This window comes from Chelonoidis abingdonii, chromosome 2 (assembly GCF_003597395.2).
Source record: "Chelonoidis abingdonii isolate Lonesome George chromosome 2, CheloAbing_2.0, whole genome shotgun sequence".
Classification (NCBI taxonomy): Eukaryota; Metazoa; Chordata; order Testudines; family Testudinidae; genus Chelonoidis; species Chelonoidis abingdonii.
Genome location: NC_133770.1, coordinates 244,013,722 through 244,031,267, shown reverse-complemented (window position 1 = coordinate 244,031,267; position 17,546 = coordinate 244,013,722). Strand labels below are relative to the sequence as shown.

The 17,546-nt window shown below is 41.1% G+C and overlaps 1 protein-coding gene and 1 long non-coding RNA gene across 4 annotated transcripts in view; one reads left to right on the top strand and one right to left on the bottom strand.

Annotated features, from left to right (window-relative positions):
• Window positions 1-9,316: 9,316 nt before the first annotated feature.
• LOC116827329 (uncharacterized) lies at window positions 9,317-12,770 on the bottom strand. 2 transcript variants are annotated; one of them, XR_004374274.2, is made up of 3 exons: window positions 12,415-12,764; window positions 11,952-12,009; window positions 9,317-10,413 (listed from the first exon to the last, which is right to left on the bottom strand). It is a non-coding gene; the product is annotated as an uncharacterized LOC116827329 (long non-coding RNA). The 2 variants fall into 2 exon arrangements; XR_012655358.1 differs by lacking the exon at window positions 11,952-12,009 and having other exon boundaries at window positions 12,415-12,770.
• Window positions 12,771-12,879: 109 nt separating this feature from the next.
• Window positions 12,880-17,546, top strand: part of UBE2W (ubiquitin conjugating enzyme E2 W) — a 53,707-nt gene continuing 49,040 nt past the window's right edge. The window contains exon 1 of one of the 2 annotated variants that reach the window (XM_032784764.2): window positions 12,880-12,994. In XM_032784764.2, coding sequence (XP_032640655.1) covers window positions 12,980-12,994 — 15 coding nt within the window. In that variant the 5' untranslated portion in view covers window positions 12,880-12,979. The remainder of the gene's footprint in view (window positions 12,995-17,546) is intronic. The other variant, XM_032784762.2, reaches the window with a different exon arrangement.

Below are 17,546 nucleotides of genomic sequence, written 5' to 3'. Positions count from 1 at the left end.
TCTCTTCTTTTCTATATAAAATGTAAGTTTATTCATAATGTACTGTCACTTGACCTAATATACAAGATTTATAATAGCCTATAATGGCTCTTTCCCACTGTTTGTGATCAGTTACGTAAACTCTGTATTTACTCTTAGATCAAAGCCTTTTAAACTTCCTACATATGGCTACCAAAGAGGTAGTTCTTTTCCCTCTTTTTTTTTTTTCCCCCCTCTCCCCTGCCTCCCCATTGTTTATACAAGAAAAGCTGAATATTGGTGGCTCTTTCATTCTTCATTGAAGTAAAGGGGTATTAAACAGATGTTTGAGAATCTTTCATAGATCTCTTAAATACGTCCGAATTTTACACTAAGATTTTAAGGGGAGAGGATTGGCAAGCCAGCGATATTAACTCATTTTTAATGGAATATGTAATTGTCCTTTGGCAGGCAATAACTAGCAGGAACTGAACATACTCCTTCTCTCATGTCACAAAACAAGATTGCATAAAACAAACATGGTGAACAGTGTGACAATAAGTTGCTTTCTTTAAGAGGCAGGCTGGAGAATTTTACTACCAAAATAATTCTTAAAGAGGATGATAAATCTGACTTCAGCAGTAAGATGCAATAGCTATTGTGTAATTATTTTGTGCTTTGGGTGTTGGTATGAGACATTAAGCAGAAGCTAAAATGGCTTTGAGCACCCAGGAAATGCAGTAGTGTTCGAGAATGCACTGCGCAGAATCTCCTTGCTCTTAAGAAAATTAACGTACAAATAAAAGGGGGCGGCGGGGAAGCTAGTGCAATTTACTTGATAATGACATGGGTATGATGATAGACAAATGGAAACCTGCAACACTTACTCTCTGAGTTCTAAATCCATTTCATAATGGAAATTTTTTAAAACTTGGTTTGTGACTGCTTATCTCTTCTGCAGATTTTTATATGCAGAATCACATTCACAATTATGCAGTGAATAAATTGTAAAATTGATATTTCGGTTACAGATGGGCAAACCAGCGTGGATAAAATAACCGACCCAAAACCTTTCAACAAAATCATATATAGACTTTAGGATGTTTAGAACTTTCCTCTCCCATGTTTAAGTGCTGCTTGTTATAACAGAAGCAAACTGCTGCTAAACCATGTAGCATTTCTAATTTATCTGGAAGTGGAAAGTATTGAAAAAATTTAAGAGCCTATTCTTAAATTCAGCTCACTTTTTTTCCCCATATACTAACAAGAATCTAGACTGCTAGGTGCCAAAATGAACTCTTTAAGGTATGCTCATCTATAATTTTGCCATAATTGAAAGCATATGATAAATATTTATCCAAGTCTAGTCATCAGCTAAATATAGCTGGGAAATAAATCTTCTTTGGTTGTGTATATTTCCAGTTTGATTGTAGGATACAATAGAATTCTATTCTATGAATTATGATGGAGTAATTTGTTCACGGTTGATCATCTTCCACGTACAATGACCTGCCACAAAAGGAGCTTTGCACTTGAACCATCAGAATTCCATTCAACTGGCTATATAATTTTTCTTTGTTTTTGTTTTAAATCTCCAGGTTCAAGGGACGTATGCCACAAGGTTTAACTAGGCCACAATTTTGAGCTACATGAATGTTTATGTAAATATAGCCAAAGTTCAAAGTGTTTTTTCTTGCCAAATGGTCTCAGAATATGTGAAATATGAGCACTTCAGTTTTCCAGCTGGTGTTTGTATAGTTCACATCTTCTTACCCGGCCAATGGGTACTGCCTGCTGTTTTTCTTGATTTGTTTGCAATATCCATTAAGCTTGGAAAAAATGGTTTCCTTCCCAGCACCTGAATAGATCTGCTTACATGGTAAATGTTTTCCACACCTTTCATCTAATGAAACAGAGGCAAACCTGCTTCTAATTTTCCCTTTTATGTCCCAACATAGGGGATGTTGTGTTTTTGTGTATCTGGTGTCAACAGCTCTTAGAACAGTTCAACTGCTACTGCAGAGTCAGCGAAAGCACAATGTCTTTGTATGGGTCTTACAAAAATAGTGGTTTCTTCTAGTTGGAGGGTAGTGGGAGGGTGTAATTTAATCTTGACAATTGAATGGGAGAAATATGCTAATAACTTTTTATCTTAAGGTGAATCAGGTTTGGGTTTAAATTACTTGACTATGTTCTGTTCAGACAGAAGGACCAAAGCTTTGTAGTTAGCAAACAGTAAAATGTCATTTGGTTGGTTTTTTTTCCCATATGGAAAAAGTAGTTCAGCTTTGAAGAATGCTTTTGTGACAAACATCAACTCTATTAGAATTGGATTTATTTTTAAAAGCCGCTTAAATGGTGGCAATGTTATAAGAATTGCTGTGAACTCGATATGTTTAAAGGTATACATCCAAGAAGATTAAAAAGTAGTTTTTCTGACAATCACTCTTGAGAGAAGCTTGTGTGAGTAACCTAACTAAAGCAGCCACACGGAAAATACAATACAAAGGTTACTTTTTCTCTAATCAATAAATGCCTTTTAAACCATACCAGTTTAACCAGTCTAGTTGTGTGCCATGAACCTAAAGTTTTTGAGTACTTCCCAATTTGCATTTCTGGATGGGAAGTTTGACACACTTGCATTAGTTCAACATAATATCTTTTTGGTAATTACACTAAATGATAGTGTTTACCAAGTTGAGATGAATGATTTGGATATCCTGTTAACTAATAAAAACCTGAATTAAGCATCTACCGTTCCATATTGGCTCCAAAAATCAATTTCCAGAATAGTATTGAATTAGAATAACTACCTCTGTAGTGAGACTTTGATTTATTTGCCAGTTAGGCATTAATTTGCCAGTTGGGCCTTTTCTTTTCCCACTAGAAATATCACCAACTTCTCATATTCGTTTAACAGTTGAACACTGTAACTGTCTTCTCTTGAAAATCACCATGATGTGTAACCATAGATAATATGTAACTCTAATCTTAGTTTGCCATAAACTCTTCTGTCACTCTAACCAAATGTTAAAACATGAGTGAATTCTTTAGCTTAAAAACTCAAGTTCACTATCTCTTGTCTGAGCTTTGAAAAGCTCTGTTTGGTGTGATATCACAAAACATGTTTTGTCTGAAAAATGCTTAAGATTGATCTGCTTTTAGCATGCATGCTTCCTTTCAGCTATCTTCTCAATGCATGTAAACACTATTTCCGTAGAAGTAGTGTTTTGCTGAACTAACAGATTTTCCAGTCCATTGCACTCCATCATTTGCGTCAAAATTATTTCTGGAGAGCTACATGAAAGTTGTAGATTGCAGTGAATGTCTCGCTAACATCTAAGTCACTTTCAAGTTTTTCATAATCTAAGTAAGTACCCTCTGAGAAGTATTTTTTTGCCTAAATCATAATTTTTTATTCTAAATTAATGAGTATATCTAAAAGTTACTTATCGCGTGAAGCTGGTTTGTAGATAAGATGCACTGTAGATCTGATGATTCTCAATAGATGTAGAAACCTCAGTTCACAGCAGCATTTTTACTGCAGTCATGTTCTAGTATTTCTGTGGTCCTTCCTAAGGAAATCAACAGAAAGTTAGCAAGATGTTTATCTGTGATCAATCTTAGCTCTTACTAATAATTCAGCAGAAGGCTATGTGACCTAGTCTGCAGTAGGAAAAATTGCATCAGTTTAGAGCTGTTTTAAATAGATGTAGCTAAACTGGTTCCAACCCCTAATGTACATGCACTTACACCAGTTTAACCTTTGCTTAAGTCAGTTTAGATTAATTCTATAATTTACTGATGCAAATTATGCTGATTTACATTAATTCTATAATTTACTAATCTAAACTGAGTTAAGCAAAGGTTAAATTGGTGTAAGCAGGAGCGGCGCCAGGGTTTTTGGCGCCCTAGGCACAGGGCCGGCTCGCCAGTCCCTCTGCTCCGGTGGACCTCCCACAGGCATTCCTGCAGAAGATCCACTGGAACCGCAGAACCAGTGGAACAACCGCAGGCATGCCTGCGGGAGGTCCACCAGAGCAGTCTGCCGCCCTCCCAAATCCTGGTGCCCTAGGCGACCGCTTAGGTTGCCTAAATGGAAGCGCCGGCCCTGGGTGTAAGTACATGTATAAAAGTGTTTGTGCCAGTTGAATTAAAAAAATAGAAATTTTAAAATTTCTGACTTTAAACGGGTGCAGCTTTTCTACTATTTTTTAAAAAAAAAATTGTCTCATCTTGTTTCTTATCCAAATGATGGTTTAGTTTGTGAGAAGCTATTTGTTGAAAGCGTCAGGGCTGATTTATTCATATGGACTATCTGACTGCTTCACTTTTGAAAAGCTGCTGTGTTTAATCCAGAACCCAAATCTTACTGTATATAAATTGGAGTCCATTTAAAATATTAGTTTACTATATGCATTTCCTTTTCATAGTCAATGAGAGAAGAAGGCATCTGTTTTATGGTTTCATATTTGTAACTGCACATTTATTGTGGGGTTTGCTCTCAAAACCTAAACTCCATTTATCTCTACATGCAAAAGTCATGGAGCATCCTGCTGCTCTTGGAATTTCAGCATTCTGTGCTGCCAATAAACACTTGCTCAGAACATCCTTTTTCTAGGGTCTCTTGATTTGCCATATGCTGTTCTGTTGTATCTGCCAATATTTAATTGGGGGTACTTCTGTTTAGGATGGTGTAACCTTGTTGGCTAACACTGCAAAGAGGAGAGGCTACATATTATCAGAAGGAACACAGAATTGTGCAAAGTTCTTTTTAATCTTTTCTGGTATTTATATGAGGTCTCTGCCATCTTTTGAAGTTTCATAAACCTGTAGTCCATTATACTGCTGTATAATGAACTTGTCATCTTTTCTCCTTCAGTCTTATCTTAACTATGTACTAGCTTTATAAGCTGTTTTATATAGCTTTAATCTCTCTGTTCCTCATTTTCTATCAGTTACAAGGTTGGAATCACTTACAATTAAGCAGTTAACAAGCCATTTAAATACACTTTGGATTTATGTTGAAGGCTTTTAGTTCATAAACTTTCAAAATAAAAGTAAAAAATGTATTTAAGTATTGGCTGTACTTTCTATAGAGTATCGTAAAACTATTAACAATGAGTAACTTCTGAGCCCTTGTGTTCAACGTATGCCATAATTAACATAACTGACTATGCTGGTTCTGAAAAAGGTTATTTTCTTCAACTGACTGTGTCAAATATGAAAACTGATTTTGGAAGAACTATGTACAGAAGTGTATTTTAAACATACTAATCCTTCCTCTTCTGCTCTCCCTCCCCACCCCCAATAAGTCACTAATGAGAAGATTTTCAAAGGCAAAAAGGAGTTAGGAACCCAACTCACATTCATTTTCAATGAGATGTATACATCATAGAAGTATAGGACTGGAAGGGACATCTATGTCCTCTAGTCTAGGCCCGTACTCTCAAGGCAGGACTAAGTAATAATTAGACTATCCCTAGCAGATGTTTGTCTAACCTGTCCTTAAAAATCTCCAATGATGGAAATTTCACAACCTCCCTAGGCAATTTTGTTCAAGTGCTTAACTACGCTAACAGGAAGGTTTCCTACTATCCAACCTAAACCTCCCTGTGGCAGAGGAAGCCCTAATCAGCTCCTGCTACTCCAGCCCCAATCAGGGGAAATGGGTTGGGGCTGGGGAACTAGCTAGGACTGGCCTAGAAACTGGCCAACTCTGCCAGCCTCCTTAACAAGCTTGGGAGGCAGTGAGTCCAAGGCAGGGGCGGAGACCAGGAAAAGGGAGTAGGCTGAGAAGGAGCCAGGCATGCTAGCTACCCTGTTGCCATTGAGGCTTCTGCTATGGTGGTGGGGACCGGACACAGGAATAAAGAGCATGAGTGTTGCACCAGCTTGGAGTGGTCCTGACTCACAGTGAAGTGGGTCCAGGAGGCTGAACCAGCAGGGTGCAGTGAGCACCCTATTACACTCCCTTGCAGCAATTTAAGACTGTTGCTTCTTGTCCTGTCCTATCAGCTGTTAAAAAGAACAATTTTTTCTCGCTCCTTCTTGTAACAAACTTTTATGTACTTGAAAACTTATTTCCCCTCAGTCTTCTCCAAGCTGAACAAACCCATTTTTTTCAATCTTTCCTTATAGGTCATGTTTTTTAGACCTTGAATCATTTTGTTACTCTTCTCTGGATTTTCACCAGTTTGTCCATATTTTTCCTGAAATGTGGCGCCCGGAATGGGACACAGTACTCCAGTTAAGACCTTATCAGTGTGGTGTGGAAGAATTACATCTCATGTCTTGCTTACAATGCTCCTACTAATACACCCCAGCGTTACACTGTTGACTCATATTTAACTTTCTCTCCACTATAACCCCCAGATTCCTTTCCACAGTACTCCCTGGGCAGTTCTTTCCCATTCTGTATGTATGCAATTGATTGTTCCTTCCCAAGTGGAGTACTTTGGTTTGCCCTTATTCAATTTCATCCTGTTTACTTCAGACCATTTCTCCAGTTTATCCAGATCATTTTGAATTTTAATCCTATCCTCCAAAGCTCTTGCCCCCCCGCCAGCTCAGTATCATCCACAAACTTTATAAGTGGTCTCTATGCCATTATTTATATCATTTGTGAAGATGTTGAACAGAACTGGACCCAGGACCACTTCCTACAGGACCCCATTTGATATGCCCTTCCAGCTTGACTGTGAAGCACTGGGAACGGTTTTCCAACCATTTATGCACCCACCTTATAGTAGCTCCATCTAGGCTGTACTTCTCTAGTTTGTTTATGAGATGGTCATATGAGACAGTATCAAAAGCCTTACTAAAGTCAAGATATGGCACTCTCCCCCCCTCCACAAAGCTGCTTACCCTGTCAAAGAAAGCTATTAGGTTGGTTTGAGGTGATTTGTTCTTGTCAAATCCATGTTGACTATTACTTATTACCTTATTATCTTCTAGTTGTTTGCAAATTGCTTAATTATTTGCTCCATTATTTTTCTGGGTACTGAAGTTAAACTGACTGGTCTATAGTTGCCTGGGTTGTCCTTATTCCCCTTTTTATATATTGGCACTTTATTTGTCCTCTTCCAGTTCTATGGAATCTCTCCCATCTTCCATGAGTTTTTGAAGATAATCGCTAATGTCTTATCTCCTCGCATCCTAGAATACTCAAGGAGATGACTATTTCATTTATTCCATCATTCACTAGCTGTCTATGGTATTTATATAGCTTCTAAAATACCTGAGCTTCTCACACTCCTTAATTGCATTTATCCTTACAACACTCCTGTGAGGTAAGGAAGTACTATTATCCTGGCTGCCTAATGCCCTTCTCTTTTAAAATCCCAGCCTAGAAGCTTGGCATAAATTGCACAAGGGATTACCTACCTATCTTTGTATAGCTTGAGGTTACAGTAACACTAGGTCAATGATTTCAACAGACAGTAAAATGATATGCCTTTTAAAGACACACTAGCCACAGCATAAACTCAGGAGTATTTCTTACTTCTAGCCATCTTTCATTTCTCATGTATTTTCATTTTATTTTTCTTTCCTATTTTCTGGTTTGATTCCACTTCTCTTCCTCATTTGCTGGAGTGATGCAGGTACCATGGGTGGTTTTATGTAGGTGAAGTCAGTTTGTATTCTTCAAAAGATCCTCTATTCCTGACAAATTCCTAATGCACTGCACAGGTCAATATCCTTCTTTAAATTACCAAACTGGTCGAATGGGACACAAACACAATTTCTTTGTGAAGTGTGCAGTCCTCCTCACTTGTGAGATGTGGCCGTCTGGCACTGCAGATTATGGTTGCTAGGCCACTAGACTAACAAAGGGAGATTAATGTAATTGTATAAGTAACTTCTGTGGGTTAAGTAGATAAGAGGTGAAGGTGAAGGTGGAGGAGGCAGGACAAAAGAAAACAAGGGTGGAACATGACGGGAGTGGTAGAATTTGCAAGGAATTGCAGTAATATGCAGTTTAGTATAGTATCTGAAATATTCAAGACACTAGTAATACTTAAGTAGGTTAATTTTATAACTCTCTTGCAAAAACTTTATAGATGATAATGGGGGATGGAAAGTGATGGAATAAAACCGGTCTGGACCTAACCCAACACAGGTGCTTGTGATTCTGTGATTTCCTGTCAAATTCTAATATAAATACTTTTAATATTCACTAAAATCAGAAATGAATACTCAGTAAACTTGTTTTATATTTTATTTTTAATCTTCATTTACCGCTTATTCACGTCAAAACAAACAATATGCTCATCACGAGAAAATAACCATGTTAAATAATGGAAAAAATTGTATACAAATAGCCATTTGAATTCCAAAGGCAAATTTCAATTTGACTATAGTTGTAACCCCTTTGGGTTTGCTTTCTCTAAACATTCAACCTCTCACGCTTTAACAGAAATGATCAAGAAAAGTGAGTTAACACTGAATGCTTGAATATACAATTAAAAACTTCTTCAGTAAAGATTCAAGTACAACATTCATGACTTTCACTTGGATGGCTGGGTGTCTTTTGTAACTAATCAGGGAACAGAAACAATGCCAAATGATTTATGAAACTAACCAGCATAGTACATGAAATTCATTCTCCCTGTATAAAATTTGGAGTTGGATTCTAAGAGAGTGATTGTGCACCATTGAAGTCCATGTCAAAACTGTTAACTTTGCTGGTGCAGTGTCAGACCTTAGAGGCCCAATACTGAAGCTTTATATAAGTAGAATGAATTTCATCCATTGTGTTGGTTACTTTCAGCAGCCACTTAGATCCCCCACCTTCCCCTAATGGCTGGTTTTCCAGCTGCCCTTCTGCACTATTTAGAGTACTGGCATCACTATACAAGCATAAATGAAGATCCACTGTCCCTCCCTTGCCCTACTCCCTGGTGTGATCTTCTGGAGGGCGGGGGGGAAGTCTTTTCTCATGGCATGTAGGCAGCCCCCCTTGCACTGCACAGCCCATAAGTAGGGCCTTGTGCCAATCCTCAGCATTGGGCTGAAATGCAAACTGAGAATTTGTGCAATTGTTTGTTAATCATATTCCAAAAGAGAATTTTTCACTCTCTAAATTAGTGAATACTTTAGAACAAAGAGTTCCATGACCTACTCATGAACAAATTGAGAAAAATGAAACTATTTGCTGAATAAACTATTCATTGTGTTATATTTACGCAGTTCTATTGTGACCAGCAGAGAGTTCTTTCCTATGTATATATAGTAGAACATACAAAATAAAATTAATTTGCACTGTAGGGTGTGTGCTAGAACACACACACACACCCTATCCCACCCCACCCCCACTTTCAACCTTGAAGTGGGTTTTCTGGAACAGGATTAAGAATTTCATTACAATGGTTTCAAATCAGTTTTATTCCACTGTAATTATGAACCTGTTGACTAATCAATATGCACATTTACAGCTGAACACATGCCCATTGCCTAAACTTGATATGCTTGCTATGTGTATAACTTATGGCATTAAAAACATATTTTAGGATAAACGTTTTGGTTCATGTAAAACAACACAACTTAGTAACACTAACTATGGTGTTTCATTTAATATTTTAACTGTGTCAAAAGGGCAGTAGCAAAGTCAACCCTACATCAATCCCACCTCCAGTTGTTTCACCCACTAACCTCACTGTGACCAGGATTTCACTTGGAAATGTGATCTTGTCATTTATTTTAGCATGAAAATGCTTCTAGATTGCATCTCAAAGCCTCTTTCTCAGTCTTTTGGCAGGCTACTGGCTCCTTCCCCTTCTAGAATTTACATGTGCTGATCAGGCATTGGCATACCTTTGCTTTCAAAACATAAATGCTTTCAGTGAAGAGAAGGGAGTTCCAACAGCTATTAGCTATGTTCTTTTTTTGTTGCAAAATCCTCTTTTGAAATTAAAATCTGTAGAAGTATATAACAAATGTTTTCAGTGAATGCTACCCTTTTGCAATATATCAAAAATCTATCCCCTTCATCAACCCATTAAACTTAAAGCCTTCCCCATTCTCACTTCTTTCTTCTCCTCCCTACAGCTGTGGAGATGATATTTCATAGTGTCCACAGATGGGTTAAGTGGGAAAACACACAGAAGACAGCTTTCTACCCCCAAAAAGTTTACAGTCCAAATGCCGGACTTGACATTAATCTAACATACAGCAGAAAGGTGAAGGAGGATACAGGTTATAGAAATAAGTAGGTATTCTTTTTCAATAGATACATCAAATATTTAAATGGGAACACTTCATTTTGTCCTGGTGATGCAGAAATGAGGTTGTTTTTTTTTAACCATTCCCACTTTCTCAAACTTCAGTCACACACTTTTTGCAGGGTTGGACTGTGCATTTCTCTTCTCTGCACAATCAATTTTTTAGCTTTTGCTATCAGAGTTCCATGTTATGTTTTGCATGGAAGTATAGGGAGAACCCAACTGAGATAATCTGTGGAGAAAAAGAAAGACACGTTATAGAGTTTTACAAATATCTTTTCTCTACACACGAAGAGTGTACTCAGTCATGTTCATTTGTATTTCACTATATCCTACTTTCATATGCTTTATATGTGCGTTAGAAAGGGTTTATGACCTTTGTGTTATTCCAATCCAATAAAAACATCTAAAACTGCCCACTTCCCCATGAAACAAACCTTTGAAACTTTCTGAAATCCAATGCTTTCTAACATGGAAGACAATTCATTCCCACTTTGATTATAAGAACAGCCTTACTAGTCCATCTAGCCCACGCCCAGTATCCTGTCTCTGCCAGTGACCAGATGCTTCAGAGGGAATGAACAGAACAGGCAATTATTGAGTGATCCGTCCTGTCAGCCAGTCGCATCTTCTGGCATTTGGAAGTTTAGGAACACCTGGAGCAAGGGGTTGCATTCCTGACCATTGTGGCAAATTGCCATTGATGGACCTATTCTCCATGAACTTATCTAATTATTTTTTGGACCCAGTTATACCTTTGTCCTTCACAACATCCCACAGCAACAAGTTCCATGGGTTGACTATGCATTATGTGAAGAAGTACTGCCTTGTTTGTTTTAAAACTTTTGCTTATTAATTTCATTGAGTGACTCCGAGTTCTTGTGTTATGTGAAGGGGTAAATAACACTTCCCTATTTACTTTCCCCATATCTTCGTGACTTCATAGACCTCAATCATATCCTCCTCTTAGTTGTCTCTTTTAAGATGAACAGCCCCAATCTTTTTACTCTCTTCTTGTATGGAAGCTATTCCATGCCCCTAATTATTCTCATTGCCCTTCTCTGTACTTTTCCAAATTCTAATATGTTTTTTGAGAGGGGGGGACCAGAACTACGCACCATATTCCAGGTAATGCCCAGTCACCCAGTTTAGGGGGAGCCCTCTGTAAGTCCTTGCAGTCAGCTTTGGACTCAACCATCTCGAGTGATTTATTAAGATGGCAAATTTTGGTAACAGGACCAGTTCCAATCACTGAATGGACAATCCAACAAACCACAGGTGTTTTTTAAAAATAAAATACTTGCACAGTTAAAAGGGGGGTGTTTGTGCATGTACATGCATCTAAAAGATTTGTTTTTAAAGTACACCATTCAAAATATGTCTGGCCATATGTACTCAAAAATATTTGAATGCATCTACATGATCCGCAATACACAGGATAAAAGGAACCCAGGACTTAGTGGTCTACAGACCATTAGATGATGACACAGCAGATTTTCTAGAGTAGCTAATGGGATGAGCCACCCAGCAGTATACTAGAAACTTGCCAGGTTATTTCTTTGTGGTGACACAAGCCCCTGGAAATCATGGGATCTTATGGGTGATTTGCCAGCCACACTCATGCATTCACCCAGACATATACTAGACCTGACCTGCAGTCTGGGAGGGAACACTAGGGGAATAACTAGTATTAGAGGCAGGACTGGTAGCCCTATCTATTATGAAGGTTGCCCCACACGTCACTCTGTTTTCAGTTCCATATAACTTTACCAAAATGTAACCCTTTGGGCTGAAGTTTCCCCTCCGCCTGAAGTCTTCTGGAATATTTCTGAGAACGTGAAAGAAACGCACATTGTTCTACCATTTTAAACAAAAATGCAGATGTCCTGTTATTTGAAAAGCTCTGGCACCCCTCTGCTTTGGAACAGGGGTATGAGTATTTAGTGGGGACATGACCTTCATCTCACGGTCCTGATGTCTGCTGCCTCCAGGAAAATCTATCCACCTTTAGCAAAGTTATAATTTAAGCATTTAAAACATCACAATTTGCACATGCTCAGTAAAGACCAGCTAGAGTTTTAGAGAACTGGACAGTGAGTAAATGTTCATGTGACCTCGCTGCAGCTTTCCCTGCAGGCAGCTGCGGTGGCAGTCTGTGTGCATTCAATGCCAACCCTCCAGGATTGTCCTGGAGTCTCCAGGAATTAAAGCTTAGTCTTTAATTCAAGATTACCTCGCATGAAAACACCTCCAAGAACAGATCCAACCAAGACTGGCAACCCGAAATATTGCTCAACTCCCCCCATGGAGCTGCCGCTGGGGCGAACAGAACGGGAGGGCGGTGGCGAGCCCCCGCTCCCCAGAGGCCCCGCACCGAGGCGGGCCCAGGGGCTCTCCTGCGGCCGAGCACCCCGCCCAGGCGCCGCAGGGAGGCCCCCCCCAGAGGCGCGGTGGCCGACACCCCATCGCCCGGCCGCTCAGGGCGCGGTCCTGCTCCGCTGACTCCAGTCCGGCGGCCGAGCGCTTCCCAGGCGGTGCTGCTGGGCCCGGGATGGCCCAGGCCCTGCGCCGCCTCACACCCCTCGCCTAGCTGCGATGTAACACCCTGTCGGGGCGTGGCCCGTACCTAGCGCAGCCCTGACCTCTGGCCGCTCGGCGCATGCGGTCTCTTGCCTTCGGCGTGTGGCCCCACGTGATCTGGAGGGAGGGGGCGGGGCGGGGCAGGGCGCCGCTGCGTCTCTCTCTCTTCGGGTCCTCGCCGCCGCTGGCGGAGCACAGGCGAGGGGGGCGGATCCATCATGGCGTCCATGCAGGTGAGGAGCTTGCGGCGGAGCCGGGGAGGAGGGTCGCCGGTCCGGACGCTGGAGTAGGGAAAGCGGCGTTTCCGGGTGACCGGAGCAGCTCCTGGTGGGAGGGGAAGTTCGAGGCAGCTGGGCAGGGGAAGCTGCGGGAGGAGCGGCGGTTGGTGGGGAGGCTCAGGGGTGTCGGTGGATGAGGGGGGAGCTTCCCAGGAAGGAGGTGGGTGTGAAGGTATCTCTCCCCGGGGCATGGGGGGCACTATAACCTTCCCCCCCCACACACACACCTGGATGTGGCAGGCACCCCGCCCGCGGGGGAGTGTGTGTGTGTGTGTGTGTATGTATGTGAGTGTGTGTGTGTGTTGGGGGGGGAGTTCTGGTAGAGAGACACGCTCCTCCATAGTCTGTGAGGAAGAGGTGTGGTGGTGAAGACCTCCAGCTCCCCCGGCGAGTGTGTGAAGGTGGGGAAGAGATTCTGCCTGCCCCCTGAGTGTGTAAAGAAGGGAGGATGTGATAGAAACAACCTCCTTCCTGTCCGTTGGGTGCATGTAAGGCTCATACAGGGTACTGCAGAGAGACTTCCAAAGTCGTCTTAAGGGAGTTTATGAAGAGGGGAGAGGGCATGGCAGCCTGAGGTTGAGATGGGTCTCACGAAAAGAGAGCCTTGACACCAGGAATCGGTGGCAGGTGAGAAGGGGAGTCTTCTGCATTAGAGGGAACAGCAGGATGCCTGCTTGGGCTGGGCTGCAGTGGGTGTAATAACTTGAAATGTCCTGCTGCTGTGACAGGTTTCTACTAGAATTTTTTTTTTCTCTACCTTTTGTGGAGGTGTATTTAGATAGTGGCAGTCAAAACAACTGTGCAGGTTTAGATAACTTTCTGTGTGCGACAAACTAAATTTGAAGGCAGAAGCGTCCACGTTTACAGTGTTAAGACAGGGTTATGAAGTGCTGTGAGAAGGGAGACAAGTGATAATTCAGTTCCAAGACTGTTCATGTTTATCTCACTCACAACAAAGTGGTGCCTTTTTTCTTAACACATTTTCACATCTCATTTATCTCTAAAAATTAATACTACTTTTGCCTTTTCTCTTTCCTTTCTGGAGCAGTGTCCTCTGCCCAATTTCTTACCTTTTCCCTTTTGTTTTTCACTTTTCCCTTCTGAGCCAGTGGATTTCAAAGTGAAACAAACTAATTCAGTGGCCAAAATAAAAAAAAACCTGGTTACCATGAATTAAGATTGCTTGGTGGTATGTCAGACTCAGACATCTGAAAAACAGGAAATATAGTTAGGGCTGCCCATGCAACCTGGCTCCCTCCTCACTATTGTACCAGGGCCTCACCACTGCAAGCAAGGAATGCATCTCTCTGAAAACTGCGCTCCCTGGTGTACAGACATCTCTATTTCTGTTACTACTTCCCGTCTTATAACCTGACTCATCCAGTGCCTGGGGCAAAGTACAACTGTGTTACAATGGAATAGCATTAGGGTACTTAGGTGGAGCTGGCAGGGTGCTGTGAACCCCTACTCTCTTGCTGCCCCTGCCATAATCCCCTTCCTCTCACTGCAGCCCCAAACCCTTCTCTCCCTATTCTTTCACTCTTTTGCCCCCTTCCTTCCCAAAAGCATTCATGTCTAATACTTTTCTCCCAAAGACTTTGATTACATTCAGTCCCCTCCCCAAATTGCTACAATTTGAGAATTATAGATGGTAATCTCTTAACCATGTCGCCTCAAAGTCCTTTTATCTTAGAATGGGGCTTGTGATTAATTTATCCTTAATTATGTTAACTGAAGTGTGAGCTCCCAGCAGTCAAGAGGTCTGTGATTCAACCAGTCGTGTATCATTCAGTTTAACAGTACATGGCACTGGAAGGAAACCGTTTTTTTGTTTGGGGTGTTTTTTGGTTTTTTTGGGTGGTGGTGATGGTGGGAGCTGCCACTTGGGAACACCTTGGTCAGATTACTTCAAGCTTGGTTACCCTACATCCTATAAGAGACACCAAATTTTAAGGCATTCTCATTAACCATTTGGAATGTAGAGTACAGTATTTGCAAGAATTAGAATTTTACGGCATATAAATGTCGCAACCCTAAAGCCTGTGCTCAGACATGGCATCTGTTTGGCCAATTGTCCGTCAAAAGGTCACATTGGTACCGTGTGCAACACCATAATGCGGTGTGCAACATTATAGTGCCGTGTGCATTTTCCCGCTCTTTTCCCTGGTCAGCTAAGGGTCGGACTAGTGCTGTGCGCAAAATACCAGCGTGCCATGTGCATAGGGCAGTATGCCGTGTGCAGATCCTGTTTACGTGAAGGGCACTAGTTCAGAACCTGGAAGGCGAAGGAGCTAGGGACCAATCAAACACTGACATGAGTAAGAGAGCCTTCCAATAAAACTGTATCTCCTACCAAAATCTGCAGGAGTATCCGCGGGCTAGCTGAAAGGCCTGATACCCTTTCAGCCAGGATTTCCTCCGGATTTAGCCGGCTCGAGTCGCGTTGATTTGCTTTTTTTTTTTTTTTTTTTTTTTGGATTATTTTCCCACCAATGTGTCATGCCCTTGATGTCTGTACTGCTGGTCAGCTGCATCTGGAGTGTGCAGTAAATACTCTGTTTTGTTTAACCTCTTTCCTTTTTCTCTCCCTTACTTTATACCAAGCTATATATATAGTATATGAGAGCTGAATTGTTGTATTGATTGCTATTTTGGTTAATTGTTGTATTTTACAATATTCAGTTAATGTGTACACAGTTTACTTAATTTTGTGTATCTGTTCTGGATTTTAGTAAGCAGTTGATTATAGACTGCTTGGTTTTTTGTTGTTGGATGTAAATAGGCTATTTCAAGTTGTGTGTGTATTCTTGTTCTGATAGTATTGTTAGTTGGTAAAAGTGCTCCTCCCCAGCCCAAGTTGCGACTCATTCCCCATTAATAAACAACCACTCGGTTTTGAATTTTCAATGTCATGTTTTGATTTTCCTCACTCATCAAATCCTTACTCGAACGTGCATTGGTCTCGGACAATAAAATGGCAGGAGTGGAAACTCTCTGGTTGTTTTTCTGTATTTGGAGCATGCACAGTGTAAAAATAGACACTTTTCTTAACTACTGTTCTCAAGTTGGGTCCCCCCCAAAATTTAGTGAGTGCCATGTACTACCTTGTGTAAAATTTGACAGGTTGAGACCATTTTGACCCATAGCTCAGTAATAGTTTGATCTCCAGTGCTGGGCAAAAAAAACAACAACCCAGAAACTTTTTTTCTAAAATAGCTATTTTTGGTGGCACTGATATCTCTGCAACTCCTGGATCAAATGACTCCAAATTTGGGTCACTAACCCTTCACCCTTCAGAGAGAGACACAATTTCAAAAGATCGAACTAAGCATGTTGTTTTTAAAGGATCTAGAAACACTGACTTTTATACAGATGTCATAAGGTAGCATTAACTATAGTGGTGCTTGTATACTACTGCTCAGACAGCCCATAGAGAAGATGTACCAACTGGAACAAAACACACATGGTTGTGCTGATACCCAGCTTTGGGGTTTATGAGTAGGAGTAATATGAAAATCTGGTGTATTGTTAACTGTATTTGTGTTATGTTGCATATGAAAATGATCAAGAGGGGCACAAGCTCCTACAAAACAGCCACTAATTATAACCTATAAGTAATGTAGTAACAGACACACACACGCCTTCCCAGTGTACTAGACAACCCGGGCCCACTGTAATGGGAAGTCTGGAACAGTAATTGAAATAGGTGTGGTATGCCTATATGAGAGAAGGTGCAGGGCACAGTACTACACAAGAGGCAATGCGATAGGTGGAGCAATGACACATTTCACCTTGATGCCTGGCCCTATCAAAACATGTGTTGCCATATGTCCTATGCTTTTCCAGGGATACCTGGGCAAGAAAAAAAAAAACGGGGGTGGAGTGTTAGGATATAGATATTCAGACCTGTCTGCAAAGGCCTATACTTTAAGAATAGTTATAGAGGGACAAGACAAAAATCACTGAGCTAGTTATAGAGGGACAAGACAAAAATCAAAATCAGCCTGCCTGCTTATAGGCCTTCTCTCGCTATAATAGTCTAAGGCCTTGGCTTCACTGGTGCTTTACAGCGCTGCAACTTTCACTCAAGTGTGTGGGAAAAAAAAACACCCCCCCTGAGCGCTGCAAGATACAGCGCTGTAAAGTGCCAGTGTAAACAGTGCTGCAGCTCTGGGAGCTAATCCCCATGAGGAGGTGGAGTGCGTGCAGCGCTGGGAGAGCTCTCTCCCAGAGCTGGCACCGCGACCACACTCGCACTTCAAAGCGCTGCCGTGGCAGCGCTCCCGCAGCAGCGCTTTGAAGTTTCGAGTGTAGGCAAACCCTAAGGCCTTGTTCTTAGGCTAAGACGTTTGGCTAAGCAGAAGAGGCAGCCATAAACTGGGAAGCATATGGTCACATCCTTACTTTCTAAACTAGTCAGATTGAAATAATGTGTTATTGGGCTTTTAGGAATATAATCCTGTCCTGATCATGCCTATCACCTCCAGATAAAGATGGTTAAAGAAAA